This window comes from Rhincodon typus, chromosome 32 (assembly GCF_021869965.1).
Source record: "Rhincodon typus isolate 14 chromosome 32, sRhiTyp1.1, whole genome shotgun sequence".
Classification (NCBI taxonomy): domain Eukaryota; kingdom Metazoa; phylum Chordata; class Chondrichthyes; order Orectolobiformes; family Rhincodontidae; genus Rhincodon; species Rhincodon typus.
The window spans coordinates 32,197,570-32,216,723 of record NC_063363.1 but is presented as its reverse complement, the minus strand read 5'-3'; the positions used below and the strand labels follow the sequence as shown (position 1 = coordinate 32,216,723).

Below are 19,154 nucleotides of genomic sequence, written 5' to 3'. Positions count from 1 at the left end.
TGCCAAGAACTGTTCCAACTGCGTCTTGGCAGGGGCAGACTCAGCTGTTAAGTATAAGTTAGCATGTCACATGCCTAACTGGGAAGTTGGTCACAAAGGCAATGGGTGAGAAGTGAGAAGAGTTTCCATTTTCATATCCTCATTTCTCATCATCCTTCTCATCGGCTAGTGCCTCATCAGTCCTGGCACTCTAGGAGTGAGCAACTTATGACCATTATGTACTCATTGCAAAGCTATTGTAATGTATCTCTCATCTTGTTAAAAGTAACAAAAATGTTGTTCCTATATTTTACACATCTATAGCCATGGCCTGCATGGAATTATCTGAGAACTATGCTTGAAGCTCCAATGTGATCTTTCTAGCTTGGTCAGACATTTTCTCTCAATTTCCTGCCTCACCAATTTATTAGCAATGAAGTGAACATTTTTAGTCTAATTTTATTTTGGCTTGTTTACTCACGGAACGTGGGCATTGATGGCTGGACCAGCATTTATTGCCCATCCTTAATTACCCTTATGGTAGAAATTGGAGAGTATGGCACATCTTGTATGTCTGACTAAGTTGCTCATGCAACCACTCATGCAAACTTCAACACTGTCAAGATCTGCAAATGGACCTGAATTCAGCATCTTCTGTAATCACGTATCCTGTTTTAAACACTGTCTCAAGTGTTTCCATGATTTTGTACATTTTTCATGCTGTTACGGAACATAGAACAGTACAGCACAGGAACAGGCCCTTTGCCTCAAGAAGTTGTGCCAAACTTGATGCCAAGTTAAACAGTCCCTTCCACCTGCCCATGGTTCTTATCCCTCAATTCCTTGATTATTCATGTGCTTTTCTAAAAGTCCCTTAAATGCTCTGTCATATCTGCCTCCACCACTACCCCCAGGACCTACCACTCTCTGTGTCAAAAAACTTGCCCCTCACATCTCCTTTGAACTTTTCCCCGCTTACCTCTTATGATCCCAGCTGATGGTAATACTGGCCAATATTCTGGGGTGAGATCTGGCTTTATAGGCCATAAATTTTCAAATTTCACAATTTGATTACCATGGTGGTCAGCCTCTGAACAGATTCACAAGTGTCAGCTAATGTACTTATAACAAAAGAACACTTCAGCTTACTAAACACCAGATGGAATATAACTGTTTTATATATTGTAAGGGCTGTTTGAAACTCTTATTACAAATATCAGAAACAAAGATTCAGCCCCTTCATCCAACAACTTTGCAGATACTCAAGGTCAGTGAAGGGCCAGCCTGTTTCTGCAATTAATTGTACTGTTGGCCTATTTTAGTGAGTCTACATTTCCTGAATTATCCAGAAGTCTATACAACTGACTCCTTTTTCACTGAGATGCCTAAAGATCTATCTTAATTGATTGAGAATTCATGATCAGCCTCGTAATCGCTTTTGCAGGCCGCTCACACGTTCGGAAATTGAGAGCTACACTATGGAATTGGAATAATCTATCTCTTGTTTTATATTCTATCTGCAGACCCACCTCTGGTGAACCTTACAGTGGAGCCACAGCCTGTCTTGGAAGGAAGCACGGTGAGATTCCGATGCTCAGCCAAGGCAAACCCAGCAGTCAGCTCATACAGGTATCAAGTCATCTCCTGCTGCATAGATTTAGCCATTAAAATGAGTCATATTAGCAAGCAGGTTCAGTGTAGAACTCAGCCACATTGACCAGAGAACTCTGAGTTGGTAATCTACAATGATTTTTTATTCATTCATAACTATTGCTGCTAAAGTCACTATTGACTATCTACCCCGAGTTTCCATTAAGAGGACAGTGGGACTGAGTTACATCTTTTTGACAACCGACATTTTACAGGTCAGTTAAGCATTGACCACATTGTTGTGACCATGTAAAGGTCAAAGAGTGTAGAAATGGCAGATTCCCCTTCCTAAAGAGCATTAGTGAGCCAAATGGACTTTTACAACAATCCATTAGTTTCATAATTACCACTACTGATGCCTCTTATTCCAGGTTTATTCACTTTGCCAAACTTAAATTCCACATCTGCCGTGATGGGATTTGAACTCATATTTCTCATTCTTTTGCTTAGGCATTCTTGATTTCTGGTCTTTATCATAACCACTCGGCTGCTCTGTCCACTTAGGCTAAATAAACCAGCATTCCTGGTGATGATTGCTGACCAGTGACTATCTGGTGGGCTGTGTCCTTGTAAATATGGGTAGAGGTAAAGATTTGGTTTGACTACCACTCCCTACACCCTAACTCACCCTCTAACCCCAGATCGTGCAAATAATCATATGGACCAATCAGCAAGGTACTATCAGCAACCCCTCTGTACTTTCAGGAAATTGGGGAATATTGGAGTGGGAAGAAAAATAGAGCTGTCCGAGTATGTAGTAGATTCATTGTGTTATAGAGAGTAAGACTTCAAAAGCCACTGTATCTCGCCTTCTATTTCATGATTCTGAATGGAGTGGCATGGCCTTGATTCTTGGTCTGAGTAAACACCATAGTACTTCCGAGTTGTTGTCTGTACCAGGATACCTTTGTAACTAGGCATGGGTGCTGAATTAGTCCCCTTCATTTTTTTTGTATAACAAATATTTTTGATTCTTTTTAGCACTCAGCTACATCACAGATCCATTAAAAAACTAATAAGAGTGAGGTTGTTGACTTGCTCGCCGAGCTGGCTTGTTCTCATTCATGAACGAGAACAAGCCAGCTTGGCAATCAAGTCAACAACCTCACCCACAACCCGAGCTACAGATCTTTGCCAAAACTTTAAGTAATAAGAGTAGAAATTGTGATACCAATTGCAAGAATTTCTTGAGTGAAAGGAAAATAAATTTTGTAACTGACCCCAAGAAAAATAATAAAACACACCATTAACAAATCATTAACAGCAAATATATAAAATTTAAAAAGGGAAGAGTATCCAGGATAAAAAGGTCAAGGAAATCATTTTTTTAAATGACCTTGCATCCTTGAGGCATTAGATTTTAACCTGAAATCAGGGTTGTTTTGATTATGTCTTGTATCCTCAGCAATGGTAAAATTTGTAGATATCCAGGACTGGGGACTTGTCTACCATAATGCTTTTCAAAACTCACAACACCTCCTTGTTTTTTATATCAACATACCCCTCCTGAGACTCACCATCCACCATGCCCTTCTCCTTTGTGAATACAGATGCAAAGTATTCATTAATGACCTCATCCACACCCTCTGGCACCATGGATAAATTTCCTCCTATGTCCTTAAGGATACCTATGCTTTTCCTAGCTACCCTCTTGCTCTTTACATGTGTATAAAACACCATGGGATTTTCCTTAATCCTGTTTTCCAAGGACATCTCACGGTCCTTTTAAGCCCTCCTAACTCTTCCCTGCTTCTTTATATTCTTTGAGGGGTCGGTCTGTCTTCATTTTGCTAAACCTTATGTATGCCTCCTTTTTCTTTTGGACTCAGCTCACAATTTCTCTTGTCATCCAAGGTTCCTGAATCTTGTTATCCTTATCTTCCATTTTCACAGGAACATGCTGGTCCTGAAATCTAATCAACTGGCCTTTAGAAGATTCCCATTTGACAGATGTCGATTTACCCTCAAACAGCTGCTCTCAATCCACATTGTCCAGTTCCTGCCTAATTTTATGGTAGTTAGCCTTCCCCGAGGTTAGTATTTTCACCCGAAAACTACTGTTATCCTTGTCCATAAGTAGATTAAAACTTACAGAATTATGGTCACTGTTCTGGAAATGCTCCTCCACTGAAGCTTTGATCACATGACCAGGCTCATTCCCCAGTACCTAGTATGGCCCCTTCCCTAGTTGGACTATTTACATACTGTTTCGAAAAGCTCTCCAGGACATACCTAACACATTCTCCCTGCATCTGAGCCCTGGCACTAAGGGTGTCCAATCAATAAAGGGGAAGCTAAAACCACCCACCACAGGATTCTGTTGTTTTCACATTTTCCATAATCTGGCCACATATCCATTCCTCTATCACCCTCTGGCTGTTGGGAGGCCTGTAGTACAATCTGATCAAAAAGACTGCGCCCTTCCTATTCCTGAGCTCTACCCATGTGGCCTCTCTGGATGAGCCCTCCAAGATGTCCTCCCTCAGTACAACTGTGATATTCTCCCTAATCAGGAACACAATTTCTTTTACATTCTTCTCTATCTCACTTGATGCATCTAAATCCTGAATGTTAAACTGCCAGTCTTGTCCCTCTCTCAACCAGGTCTCTGTACTAGCTGCAACATCATAATTATATGTACTAATCCCAGCTCTAAGTTTGTCTGCCTTCCCTGTCATACTCCTTGCATTAACACAAATATTCTTCAGAAAGCCAGTCCCACCATGTTCAGTAACTTCTCCCTGTCTGTTCTTCTTCTTAGCATTACTAGCCTCTAACTCCTCCTTGGTCATTTCACTTGTTGACCTACTGCTCTGGTTCCCACCAACCCCCCCCAACACTAGTTTAAACCCTCCCACATGGAACTAGCAAACATATTTGTCAGGATATTGATGCTCCTACAAGAATTTCCACCATAATAAACAAGCATTCGTCCCACCACAGCATGCACTGCAGTCATCCACTGTGGCTTCTTTGACAGAACCCACTAAACCTTGCTCCAGCGCTTTGAAGATTAAGGGCATTGGGCAAATAGGGAACACCACTACTTTCAAAGTTCCCTTCCAAGTAGCACACTATTGTGATTTAAACATAAATAACTGTTCTTTCATATTCATTGGGCCAAAACAATGGATCAGTGCAAGCATCTTCACCACACTGCCTGCAGACATCTAAGAAATTGATTCACTGCCACTATCCAAGGGCAATGGAGAATGAGTAGTGATGGCCAAATTTATCCACGTGCCAAGATTTAAACAAGCAATTCTCTTTTAACCAGAATCCACACTATGTCTTCATAGAGTTAGAATCTGGCAGTGAGGTGTGATGGTAAAACAAAGAATCATTTGCTTTTTCAAGAAAAATGTACAGCCATGATCTTCACTCAGCCTGGGCCCAGAACCTGAACCCATCAATAACCACAGGCATGAGGTTCATGTTTTCTGGAACCGTCTGCTGATCAATGTGGATATTCACACTGCTGTTGTCATGTTGCAGGATTTGGATGCTGCTGTACCCACTCTGTACAGTGGCAACAGTCCTGCTGTTAAAACAAATGTCTTCTACTTGTCAGGAATTTTCAAATTAATAATCAACGGCTGCAGCATTGATGAAAGCCTTCCAGTAGACTAGGAGCAGCCTCCAGCAAGGCCTTTAAGGGGTATCTGTTTGGGCATTATACAATTCTGACTTCCTTGAATGCAGCTGACACACAGTGTACGTAATTCAGGACAGCCACATTTTACACAAGGATCCATCAAATAGATGCTAGGCACTGTAATTGCACTGGGCAGACTCTGCCCATGTCCCTTTAATCCTTTACCAATATGGCAGTGCTGTACTTATGTTACAGAAAGAGTGCATGAACTCCATCCACCATTAGAACAATTGTGATATCTCCCAAAATCTAGGCTATTAACAGATACAAACGTGCAGGACAAAATGAAAGAGATTAAAAATTGAGAGCTTCGTAAATCCCTGATTAATCCTACAATTAAGGGACAGGGACTAATTCAACACTTTGTTCAGGTAGCTCGTGTGAAGTAATTTGAAGCCCAGATTGTTTAATCCTGGGTTGGGAAATAGTGGCAAATGTACACTGAGACAGGGGAGCACTGACTTTGTAAGCCATCGCTGTGGGCTGCCAAACTCTCTTTTCTGGCAGCTCCCACATCCTCCTCAGCCAGAACGGAGAAGCATAGCGCAATGTTATGTGAAATATGCAAGTAGTGCTTAGTAAAGAATTAATTCACACATACATCATTGAAATCCTTGCAGGTTAAAGATTTGAATAAAATATCCTGCAGAAAATCAGCTATTCAAACTGTTTTAAATAATGCAGTCAATTTACATTTTTATTAATTTATTTAAAACAGAAATGCTCAGAGAAGGGAATCTCTTGCTCTGTTTGCCATGCTGCACAGGCCTTGGAAACAGATGAAGGGGCCTATAGCATGAGACAGCTTTCAACAACAAAAGGCAGGATGGTAACAAAAAAGAGCAGATAAGCTGCACAATGTAAGCTATATTGATTAACTTTCCTTTAATTCTGCACATATCAACTCTTGTAGCAGAGTCAATGTTCTCTAAGAGAAGTCATTACCCAATGGTAACTCAGCACTGTCCCAGGGCTAGTCACACCGTGATGTATCAGCACTGTCCCAGAGCCAGCCACACCGTGATGTATCAAACTGTCAGGCAATTCCTGAATAAGATAATATATGTGGGTGCAGTGTGTTTACTGTAAACATCTTGCAATTTAATCATGAGTATAAAAATGAAAACGTTCTTCACAAAGTGTTACCTCAAGCAGCCTACACACAAAGTGAGTTGTTGCCGAATAAGCCGGTATTGTGAATGCAGTTTCTCCCTAAGTTTCTGCATCATCTAATCCACAGACACATGGGACCAGGATATTGCAGCTTGCAGATTGACCAACAGGCCTTCATTTCACCCCCTTAGCCAGTCACGCAAGAACTAGAGGACGCCATTCTGCCGCTCAAGCCAGTTTTACATTAACAGCAGGAGATCATTCTGTCTTTCAAGCCTGTTGCATCAGAACAGGAGGAAACCATTCAACCATTTCAACCTACTGCACCAATCAGTCAGGTCATGGCTGATCTGTACCATAGCTTCATTTGGCTACTCTTCCTCCATTTCTCTTGACACTTGTGCTGAACAATGTTTTTCATGTTATTCAGAAATTAATGTCTAAAACATGCTTTCTGATTTCCCTCCTAAACAACCTGGATTTAATTTTGAGATTACTTTCCTTTGTTATGGATTTCCCCCACCAATGGAAATAGTTACTTTGTTTCTGCCCTATCGAATCCTTTTACAATTTTAAACATCTCAATCAGATTGTACCTCAAATTTCTACACTTTAACATTGGGTATGCACAAAAGAACCCATATCCAGAGCTTGAATAACAACCTATATTTTGAGATTGAGCCATGCAGACAAGGTTCCACCTCTGGTTTGTGCTGAATTAACAGAGTCACTCTAACTGCACAGATGCTACAATTTATTGTCCGAATGTCTGATCTTTCAAGAGGAAAATGAGTGACCGTTCTAAGGCCAGCGGGCATAGTCTCAGAATAAAGGGTCGCTAATTTAAACCCAGGTGAGGAAGAATTACATCTCTTAGAGGGCTGTGCTCTTTGGAACTCCTTGCCACAGATAGCTATGGGTGAAGAGTCCTTGTGTATATTTGAGGCTGGGATAGATTCTTGATCAGTCGGGGGATCAAGAGTTATGGGGAAAATGTAGGAACGTGGATGTGAGGAGTGTCAGATCACGTATGATACAACTGAATGTTGGAGCAGACTCGAGGGCCTTATGGTCTTTGCCCTTTTTATTCATTGTCCATTGGGACCTGATGGAGCAAGGGATCTGAGTAGACATCACAGGAGGGCACAGAATCAAGTTTGGATTCTTTTTTCTTAGTATGAAGAGACCACAAACCCTGGTGTTGGGACTCATTTAGGCAGATTGTCTTGCCATAAATCTGCAACTAGTGAGATTCAGATCCTTAAGATCAAAGTCAGTGAGCTGCCAGTTCACTGTGACTGAGGCATCAAATCCAATAACAGTGGTAACTTGTGGCCAGAAAATTTAATGACAATTGATGAATATTTCATTGTTCCTTTAGAATAGCTTATCATTCCACTTTACATCTGCCAAATGTGAAATTTGAGCCAGTGTTCCCAGAACTTTAGTTTGGGCCTCTGTCTTATTAGTTTACTAATTTTATCACTACCTTACCACGTTTCCCATGTTGTTGACAGAACTGTGTAAGATTAACGAATGAGCCAGGAAAACCTTTTCATTTATCCTTTATTTAAGGCAGCTTCTGCTCACAGAACTATCTATCAAGATGAATTCCAAAAGTGGGCTGAACTTCCTCTGGGAACTAATGTTTATAAGGTCATGTTGCCCTAAGGTACTTTGTAGGAAATGACAAATACTTGTCGTTACAATGCAGGAAATTTGGAAGGCAACTAACACTTACAAAAATCTTTCAGAATTGTAAGGTAATGACTAGATAATTCATGTTGATGTTGGCTGTGGAAAAACTGTTCGTGAAGAGAGCGAGTTGAATGACTCCTGCTCTCTTTGAAATCTTCAACAGAATCTTTTACGTCCATCTAAAATGATAGATGGGGCCTTCGTCTCACATCCAGTTCAAAAAGCAGCATCTACAATAGTGCAGGAATGCCCAGAAGGCCTTCAATTCTGCTTTGACTGGGCCTCATCTTGTTACAACTGACTTTTCCCACATTTTCCTCCAATGATTGGACTGTGATATTTTGCGAGTGAAGGCCTCTATTCTCTAGGACTGCATGTCAATCGTACCCACAAAAAGTTCTGAAGAAGTCATACTGGACTTGAAACATTAACTCTGTCTCCATAGATGCTGCCAGAACTGCTGAGTTTCTCCAACACTTTCTGTTTATTTTTCAGTGTAAGGAGAGCTCCCAGACAGTTGTTACAGTTCTTCTTCAGTCCAGACTGAACCTGTATTCTCTGAAGTTTAGAAGAATGAAAGGTGATCCTACTGAAGTTCACAAAATTCTTAAAGGTCTGGACAGGGTAGATACAGGCAGGATGTTCCACTCTGGCTGGGCAGTCTAGAACCTGGGGACACAGTTTCAAATTAAGAGGTAGACCACTTAGGAATTTCTTCACTCAGAAGGTGGTGAATCTTTGGAATTCTCCACCCCAGAGGTTTGTGGACGATCAGTCATTGCGTATGTTCAAGATAGAGATTGATAGCTTTCTACATATCTATGGAACATGGGGATAGCACAGAAAAATGGAGCTGAGATGGATGATCAGCTATTGTTTAGAATGGCGGAGCAGGCTCAAGTGCTGAATGGCCTGTTCCTGCTCTTATATTCCCTCAGGTGTGAATCATCTTCTCGCTATCTGTCAGACTGTTAAACCATGACCTCAAATGTTGTCTTTTAGAGGAGGTCTGACTGCTTGAAAGTGAATTACATCCAGTTATTTAAAATAATCATGAAATATATTGTAAACACGATGGCTGCACACTTCAGGGTAGTTTGAATTTATTGCCACTTGCCAAGGGCTTTCCAACATATTCTTTGGATTCAGTGGCTAGGGTTCAGTTATTGCATTTGTGTTTTTTTTAATGAAAGCAGTTATTAAAATTCATACAAATAAAATCCGTGTGACACAGAAAAATTATTCGGATGGCACTCTCATCCATAATTTAGACCTTCGTATGCAGGCAAATATTAATGTGAATTATTGGCCCCATTATTTAGTTGACAATGTGAGAGGGGTTTAATGGATCTCAGTCCACCTCCCATTTCGAATTGTGGAGCATTTCATCACCAGATTGCATACTGAGGTGCTGCTTTATCCAGCACTCATTCCGGCTGGTATTCCCATTGCCTACGATAGGCTTCTGATAGTTTGATGGACTTTTCACTGCCTGCTTCAGGCCGGTCTAACACAGAATGAGAGCATTCCAGGTTTGAGATCAAGCCAAGACTAGTTGGCTGATGTAACCTACTACAGCAGTAGCAACTCCTATAGCTGTCTTTGGTGTTCTGAGGACAGATATAGAAAGTGCGTGCATTAATAAAGCATTTTCATGACCTCAAGATACTCCCAAAACACTTTACAGACAATAAACTCCTTTCAGAATGTAGGGCACTGTTTTGGAAAGACAAAATATGCTCAATTTAGATGAGGGAGTCTGAGTCGTAGGTGACATACACCAAGAACGGATGTGGTTTACATGTTTAACGAACGCTCCAGAACAGCTTTCAGCCAATGTGACTTTAAATTAGCAGTGCTGGCTCACTCCTCCAGTAAAACCACAGCACAAAGTTTGCCAGAAGGGAAAAGAAAACTGGAAAGTAATCCGTAATACTTTGAAATGAACATACAGGTCATTCTGGAGCACTGTTCTGAGTATACATGATTAATCAGACCTGTATGCATCTTGCACAAGTCTTATTAGATTTTTCTTCTGGGCTTGCTATGGGAGCCATAACTGCATTGGTATAGCTATCACAACATCCAGACATGCATACAGCCGTTTCAGGTGGATATGGAGGGTGAGGGTGTAGTGCACTCAAGCAAATTCAAGGGAAAAGATTTAGGGCTGATGTGGTAATCAGTTTTTGGCTGTTTTCTCAAGAGCGGGCTGGTTCCAAGGCCAATAATCCCTACATCCGCAGTTGGATGTCATTCAAGTTGAATGACTTTTCACATGGTACATCACTGTTACTGGTAACCAGTGGCCATCCTGCCCCTGTCAACATTCCCAAACGATAAAGAGGCAGCTTCGAAGAGGGAGGTAGGAGCTGCATGAGGACTATATGCAGCTCTATTGTTACTTGGAGGAAATGCCAATCTGCTGTCTTTCAATCCAACAGCTTTCACATTGAGCAAAGATTTTCAGGAGACTGATGTCTTTGATGCTGTGGGATTTAAGCAATAGTATCTAAATTCTCTCCATAACGTTCCTGCTGCTCTGCCCAGTGTGCTGATGGCGAGCGCTGACAGCAATCCCTCCAGTGAATGGTGGGGTAGAGACCTTCCCCCTCTGGAACCTGCCTGATGCCACTCATTACCCACGAACCTGGAAATTAAGTTAGGTCAAGCTCCCAGCCTCCCCAATGTTTTCAAAGTTGGAAAAGTCCAGCCCATCCTTTCAGGTCTCAACCTTTCACCAGAAATATTTTCTTGAAGTTGGTCAAGTGAATGATGATTGGCCTGGATACAGGGGAGATGTCAGCTGCTCTACTGGTCATAAATCATAGAAGTCTCTAGCACAGGAAAAGATCCTTTGGTCCATTGAGTCTGCACTGATCTGACTGTTCTAATCCCTTTTTCCAACACTTGTATGCCTTGGTATCACAAGTGAACATCTAAATATGCTTTAAATGTTGTGAGAGCTTCTGTCACTATCATCCTTATAGGCATGAGTTCCAGGCCTATCGTCCTATAATCTAAGGCTATCCTCCCTACCCTTTCACATCCCACCAATTTTCGTACCATCCACGAACTTACTGATCAACCCTCCTACATTCAAATCTAAATTGTTCATATAAACCACAAGCAGCAAGGGCCCCTGTTTTATCCCAGGGCTCTAACACTGACCGCTGTGGGACCGTATTGAATACAAACTTCCTATCATAAGGCTTCAATCATCGCACTCTACTTCCTGCCACTCAGCCAGCTGTGGATCCAATTTGCCAAATTTCCTTAGATTCCATGGGCTTTTACTGTTGCTGTCAGTCTCCTGTGCAGGATGTTATAAAAAGCCTTGCTGAAGTCCAATACATCAAATGCTTTGTCCTCATCTACACACCTGGTCACTGCTTCCAAAAAAATTCAATCAAGTTGGTCAGACATGACCTCCCCTTAACAAAACCATGCTGCCTGTCCTTGATTAATCCCTGCTTCTTCAAGTGAAGGTTAATTCTGGCCCTCAGAATTGCTCTCAGTAGTTTCCTCACTTTTGAGGTTAGACTGACTGACCTGTAGTTTGCTGGTTAATTCCTTGCTTCCTTCTTGAATAACAATACCACATTGGCTTTCCTCCAGTCCGCTGGCACCTCTTCTGTGGCCAGAGAGGATTTTTAAAAATTTGCCAGCACCCCTGCTCTTTTCTCCCTTGCCTCATGCAATAAGCTGCAGTACATTTCATCTGCCCCTGAGGATTTATCTAATTTTAAGCCTGCCAGGCCACTCAGAACCTGCTGTTTATGCGAATTCCTTTAAGTATGTCACTTTTCCTTGACTTCGATATCCCTATTGTTCCTGTCACTAGTGAACACCGAATCATTTAGAGCCCTACAGATGTCGTCAGATTCCATGCACAAGTTGCCATTGTGGTCCTTAATGGGCCCTACCCTTTCCCAACTTAGCCAAATAGCCTTAATGTACCTGTAAAATAACTACAAATTTTCCTTTATTTTACCAGCCATTATTTTTTCGTGCCCTGTTTTTACTCTCCTAATTTCCTTTTTAAATTTTCCCTGGCGCATGCTAATCTCCTAGGCTTCTGTTACTTTCAGCCCTCGGTATATGATCAGTATTGGGGGTTCTTTTACATCCATTCTGAGAGGGCAAAGGAGTTCTCTATTTAATGCCTCACCTAAAAGGTAGCACATCCAATCGTGCAGCACACATGACAAGTCGGACGTGAATCCACAATCTTCAGATACAGAGGTAAGAAAGCTCTTGCTCACAGCTGATATCATTGAAATTGAAAAAGGAAGAAAGAAATGGAATTACTCTGCTTTACCCACTTGTTTATGGAATATAACTATTTTGTTTTGGCCAGTATTTATTGCCCATCCCTTATTGCCCTGACAAAGGTATTGTAAGCTGTGTTCTTGAACCACTGCAGTCCTTGAGGTATAGGTATATTCACTGTTCTGTCTAGAAGGGAATTCCAGGATTTTGACCCAGCAACTATGAAGAAACAGTGATATATTCCCAAGTCAGGTTGGTGAGTGGCGTGGAGCAGAACTTGCAAGTGGCCCTTGTCCTTCTAGATGGTGGAAGTTACAGGTTTAGCAGATGCTAAAGATGAGTCACTGTAAGTATCTTGTAAGTAGCACACACTATTTTCCATTGTGCTTTGGTGGTGGTGGTAATGAATGTTTGTGAATGTGGTGCCAATGAAGTGGATACTTTGTCCTGGATGTTGTCGAGCTCCTTGAGAGTTGGTGGAGCTGCACCCATCCAGTAAAGTGGGAAGTACTGTATCACACACCCTACTTGTACCTTGTAGACGGGTTCTGGGGAGTCAAACGGTGAGTTACTTGTTGCAGTATTCTGAGCCTCTGACCTGTTCTTGGAGCCACTGTTTTTATGAGCTGGCCAAGTTTAGTTTCTGATCAGTGGTTATCACTGGGATATTGGTGCCAGTGGAGTCACCAAAGATGATGCACCTGGGTACCATAAAGAAGTATTTTTAACGAAATAAATTTTTTTGTCAATACACAATCTCTAAATGTCACTGAGTGGGACCAACAGTTACTGACCATCCTTTGAGAATGTAGTGATGAATGGTAATCTTTAACCTTGTGGGCTGGTGGAAGAGGGGGATAGCTGCATTTAGTGTTGTTAGGAAGAGGGTTTCAAGATCTTGAGCCAACAGCAGTGATGAATGGCCATATAGTTCCAGCTCAGGAGGCCGTATGGATTGGATGGAAGTTTGCTAGTGGTGGTATCTTCATGCATCTGGTGCCTCTGTTCTTCTAGGTCGTAGAAATCACAAGTGTAAAGGTGCTTTTGAAGAAGCTTTAACAAGCTGTTGCAGTGCATCTTTAGATGGTACCCATTTTCGCCACTCTGTGCCTATGGTGGAGGGCGTGAATATTTAAGCTACAGAATGGTGTGCCAGTCAAGTGGGCTGCTGCACCCTGGATGGTGTCAAGCTTCCTGAACATTATTGGAGCCACATTCATCCAGGCAAGTGGATGGTGTGCAAGGTGTTCCATCACACTCTGGACTTGTACCTTGTAGATGGTAGATAGGCTCTGTGGAGTCAGGAGCAGAGTGACTCACAGCAGAATTCCCAGCCTCTGAACAGCCACAGTATTGAGATGGCTGGTCTAGTCAGTTTATAGTGAATGAACCCTCAGGACGTTGGCAGTACAGGATTGAACAATGGGAATGCTGTAGAATGTCGAAGAGAGATGGTTAGATTCTCTCTTTGTGAAATGGTCATTGCTGGGTACTTATGTAGTGTGACTGTTACTTGTTACGTATCAACTCAAGCCTGGATGTTGCCTAGTCTTAATAACTGTGGGAACAGATTGCTTCACTATCTTAAGAATTGAAAATAGTTTAAATCTGGTGAAATAATTAGCAAACATCCCCAATTCCAATCTATGATGGAGAGAAGGTCACTGATGATGCAGCAGAAGGTGATTGGGCCTAGAACACCACACTAAGGAGCTCCCACAGTGATGCGCTGGGGACCACATGGTTGACCTCCAACCTGACTGTTTCAAACTGAAGCAGCTAATTGAATCATTGTCGAGGGAGTGTCCATAAATGTCATACTGCAAAGCAAGCAGATTTTCACTGCAGCAAAGGTTCTGCAAATGTTCATATTGATCATCGTTCAATAAAAACATGAAAAATGGCTGCAGATAATTCTATAACCCAGAGTCAACCTACCATATAACCAAAAAGGAGGGAAAGGAAAGGGCATATGTTGGAACTAGATAATAGAATCATGATGACAGAAACTGTGGCAGACACAAAAAGATCAGGAATTCTCTGAAAAAAAGGGGGAGGACAGTAATTATAGTGTAGCATGATGCAACAATCCAGGGAGACACTCAGGAATTCTCAGTGAGATCTGACTTTGCCAGTTTACCCTACCAAACATGGTGGTTAGAGTTCTTAGAGTGTCGTCTTCAGTTATTTAAATTGTCCTGTTTCTTGGATACACTTCCAAGAATCAGGTAGAAATAATTGGAAAATTATGTTCATAGCAGACACCATCACCACTGCCAGAGTGGCTAAAGCTGGGCACATCATTTCAATGATGGGAAATGACAGAACATAACACTGAGCTATTCATTAACATGGCTAAAGTCTGACACAAAATAGATCTTTGTGACACCAGGTTCGTGAGCAAGAATGGAAATTTTAAGATCAAGGTGGTTTTGGATCAGCAATGAACATAGGCCAGTGGGTGCTTTTTGGACAATACTTGGGGCATATTAGGATATGGACAGAATTTTTACAGTTCTGCTAAGAACACTGCTCGGCCAAAGTCTTCACAATCACACTTGAAGAAAGAGCACATTGTGACCAAGTTTCCTGAATGGCATTAGGAGTCAGGAGCCTACTTTGTTGCGACTATATACTCAGAAAATGCATGCCAAGAAGTTAAAAATCTGTCTAGAACTTAATTTCAGCGACAGGTGAGATCTCCTGGAACTGAAATTCTACCTTTCCTTCTTAAGCCTTATCTTCAAATCCCTCCAGGGCATTTTCCCCTCCTTATCTCTCCAATCTCCAAACCCACAGCCCTCTGAGATCTAAGCATTCCTCCAGTTTTCACCTCTTGTACGTCCCTGATTTCAATTACTTCACTAATGCTATGCCTTCCATTGTCTCAGCCCAAAACTATGGCATACGCCCCCGGTTCTGGTCTTGTTTAGCATGTTCCTTCTTGGTCACCTGCCCTAACATCTCCTTACATTCATTGCTGTCTTATTCTATTGCACAGATCTCAGAAAGGCACTGTACCTTTAAGACAGCTAGATAACATCACTCTACATGACTCTCTGTTGGGAATTGATCTCCATCATACTCTATAAACAGTTAGTTAGTCAGTTGATCTGTTAACAGCAGCCAGTCAGCTATATGTAGAATGTAATAGTAACTGTATGGGTAAAGCTGAGATTCATGTTTGTGTTCATAATTAGTTGTTAATAAACTTCAAGAAATCTGTCCCAATAACAAGCTGAATCTTGTGGTATATGCTATGTAGACTAACATATAGAAAATCACATCATACCAGTGTCAAATGTTGTTCTTTAATGCTCCTGTGAAGCATCTTTGGTTGCTGTATTACATTAAAGGTACAGCCGCTATTTAAATTTAACGTCTTACTCTTAGAAACAAGACCCTCTAGCAGCTTGAATGGCTGCTCGTGAATTTTTTAAAATATAAAACTAAATATGTTTGAATCATGTGGGGAAGAGGGAAATCTAGTTAGGGAGGCTAGAAACAGCTGGTCAACTCCTCGTTCCTCCCCACTGGTTCTACTGTCAGCCAGGCATGCAAAGGTGTACAGCCAGGAGCCAGGACAGAGAGGCAGAGAGGTATTGTGATGTGTTCCATCTAGTGAACCATGTGCAGGAGTGTCATGGAGAGATAGCAAGAGGGAAGAGATAGTGGGAGGAAGACGTTACAGGGCCAAGAGTAGTCGGAGGAGTACAAATTATAGAGCAGAGGGTTATTGCTACAGATCAAGTATTAATGGGCAGATAGTGTAGACAAAGGGGTCAGTAATTAAGAAATTAGAATCAAGTAAGATCAGGATGAAATTTCTGGCCCACAATCTGTCAGATTAATACACTCACATTACGAATTGTGATTTCTAGTAATCTTTAAAAGATTATCAGGATTGGTGGGAGTATGGACTTGAGCTTACAATCAGATCAGCCTTCATTCTATTGAATGGCAGAGCAAACTTGAGGGACTGAATGGCCTACTCCTGCTCCTTGTTCATTTGTCTTCATATGTTTTACATGTTGAGTTTTGTGAGGCCACAAATCCTGGTCAAAATGGGTTAAAGGTGACTTTTGTTGGAGTTGAAGCACATCACCTGGATAAAAAATTAACTGATTGCAAGTGGATTGTTTATCCGTACTCCCTCTGTTCATAGACATGTGTTGGGTTGAGAGAGACAGAGAGACGGGGACTAACGGAGGACTAATTTTTACCCAACCCAAACACACATATTTTGGCAGGGGTAGGCATTGGAGATTCAAATTTGCATGAAAAATCCTTTATTTCCACTCTTCTCGATGTTCAAATTTACAATATTCAGCATGAAATTAAGCGATTTGCTCCTTCGGATAGCCAGTACAGACATGACAGGCTGAACGGCCGCCATCTATGCCATTCCGTCAACAAGACTGCAAGCCTCAAACTATGACCCTACTAATTCCTCCTCTACTTGTATTCAGTTCATGGACAGATATTCAACTGTGTAAACAGACACCCAGAAACACACCCCTTCACTGTCCCTCCAGCTGCCCCTGCTTATGCAGATGTCCAGTTCCAGTAGCTGTATGTCAAAGGCTCAGTATGGAGCATGTCACAAATTGAGTCTCCAGCTCTGGTTGAACGTATTCAGAGAGATTGCATCATATGATCACTGGTTTCGAATTATCCCGACACTGCTCACTCAGGTGACTATTTTCCATCCATTTCCACATTCTTTGAATTAGTCGACAAAAGGGGTCACTGAAAAGGAAGAAAAAGAGCATTTTTTTAAATGTCCCTATCATCCCATCTGCAATTGCTTGGAGCAAAGTTCAATTTAATCTTTCACTCCTGAAGATTCCAAGACAGCCCAGTAGGATTAGGTGAACTCTTCAAACATCACTAAGAAGGTGCTGACATGACCAGAGATGTGATCTTATGATGCAGATGATCAGATTAAAGCCCGTTGTGTGCCTCAGGGCCTGACCGATCAATTCAGACAGCAGCGTGATGAGGATTATTGGCCTGGAATACTGAGCCTGGGAACATTCTGAAATATCAGTCCCACAAATGATGATCAGATCCTCATGACTGTCTCCCAAAGTCTCTTGATCCATGCAACAGAAAGGTTGTAACTGCTGCAAAGCATTACCTCATTGAGGTTGGCAGTTCTTCAACAAAATGTTGTTTGAAACTTTCTGAGCTGCCTCAAACTGCATGAGTCTATTTTTGGAGCAGCAATACAACACCCATCCATCACCGAGAGATCTCTGGACTAAATTATCATCAACAGAACAGGTTCATCATATTATACCTTTATACTCAGTTCATATTATTTTGCCATTGAAAATAATTGTGGATATTCTAAGCCCTCTGTCCTGTAAAATCAATTCTGTTTACATCAAAAATGCAGAGACTCTAATTAAGTGGTCACAAACTCAGAAAGTTAGGAGTGTAACAGCGAAGGGTGTGACAGTGAATGTGACAGTGAGGGGTGTGACAGAGTTTTACAGTGAGGGCTGTGGCAGTGTTACAGTGAGAGGTGTGACGTCGAGTGTTACAGTGAGTGGTGTCACAGCGAGTGTTACAGTGAGGGATGTGACAGAGAGGGTTGCAGTGAGGGGTGCGACAGCGAGTGTTACAGTGAGGGGTGTGACAGAGAGGGTTACAGTGAGGGGTGCGACTGCGAGTGTTACAGTGAGGGGTGTGACAGAGAGGGTTACAGTGAGGGGTGCGACTGCGAGTGTTACAGTGAGGGGTGTGATAGTCAGTGTTACAATGAGTGGTGCGACAGGGAGAGTTACAGTGAGGGGAGTGACGGAGAATGAGAGTGAGGGATGTGAGTGTTACAGCGATGGGTGTAACAGTGTTACAGTGAGGGCTGTGACGAAATCTTATAGTGAGGGCTGTGATAGAGTGTTATATTGAGGGACGTGACAGGGAGTGTCACAGTGAAGGGGTGTGACAGTGAGTATTACAGTGAGAGCTGTGACAGCAAGTGTTACAGTGAGATGTGTGACAGGTAGTGTGTTACAGTGAGGGCTGTGACAGTGAGTGTTACAGTGAGGGCTATAACAGGGAGAGTTACAGTGAGGGATATGACAGAGTATTATAGTGAGGAATGTGACAGTGTCACAGTGATGGGTGTGACGGTGAGTGTTAAAGTGAGGGCTGTGACAGTGAGTGTTACAGTCAGGGGTGTGACGGACTGTTGTAGTGAGGGGTGTGACAGTGTTACAGTGAGGGGTGTGACTGAGTGTCACAACGATGGGTTTAACAGCTAGTGTTACAATGGAGAATGTGACAGACAATGTTACAGTGAGAGGTTCGGCAGAGAGTGTTACATTGATGACCATAAGACAATAAGACAGTGGAGCAGAATTAGGCCATTTGGCCCATCGTATTTGCTCCACCATTTGATCATGGCTGACACATTTCTCAAACCCATTCTCCTGCCTTCTCCCATATCCCTCGATTCCCTTACCAATGAAGAATCTAACTCTCTATCTTGAATACACTCGATGACTTGGCCTGCACAGCTGTCTGCAGCAATGAGTTCTACAGAATCAGCACCTCCTCTTTTACAATTTTACAATTACAAGATTCAGGTCTATAAAAGAGTATGTAAGAGAGATCAGTAACAGAGAGTACTGCAATGAAAGGCTGGACTATATCAGGGTGTAACCATGAGGGCATATGTTATAACAGACTGTTACAGTGAGGTAGTTGGATATATCAGATTATTCTAGTGAGGGTACTGCTTTAATGGAAGTCTGACAAAAATGTGAGCTATTTATGC

General features: G+C 42.0%; 1 protein-coding gene across 1 annotated transcript in view; it reads left to right on the top strand.

Moving 5' to 3' along the window:
* The window catches only part of kirrel3a (kirre like nephrin family adhesion molecule 3a), a 545,968-nt gene that overhangs the window by 465,107 nt on the left and 61,707 nt on the right, over positions 1-19,154 (top strand). The window contains exon 6 of the mRNA XM_048615672.1: positions 1,503-1,608. Within this exon, the coding sequence (XP_048471629.1) occupies positions 1,503-1,608 (106 nt within the window). The remainder of the gene's footprint in view (positions 1-1,502; positions 1,609-19,154) is intronic.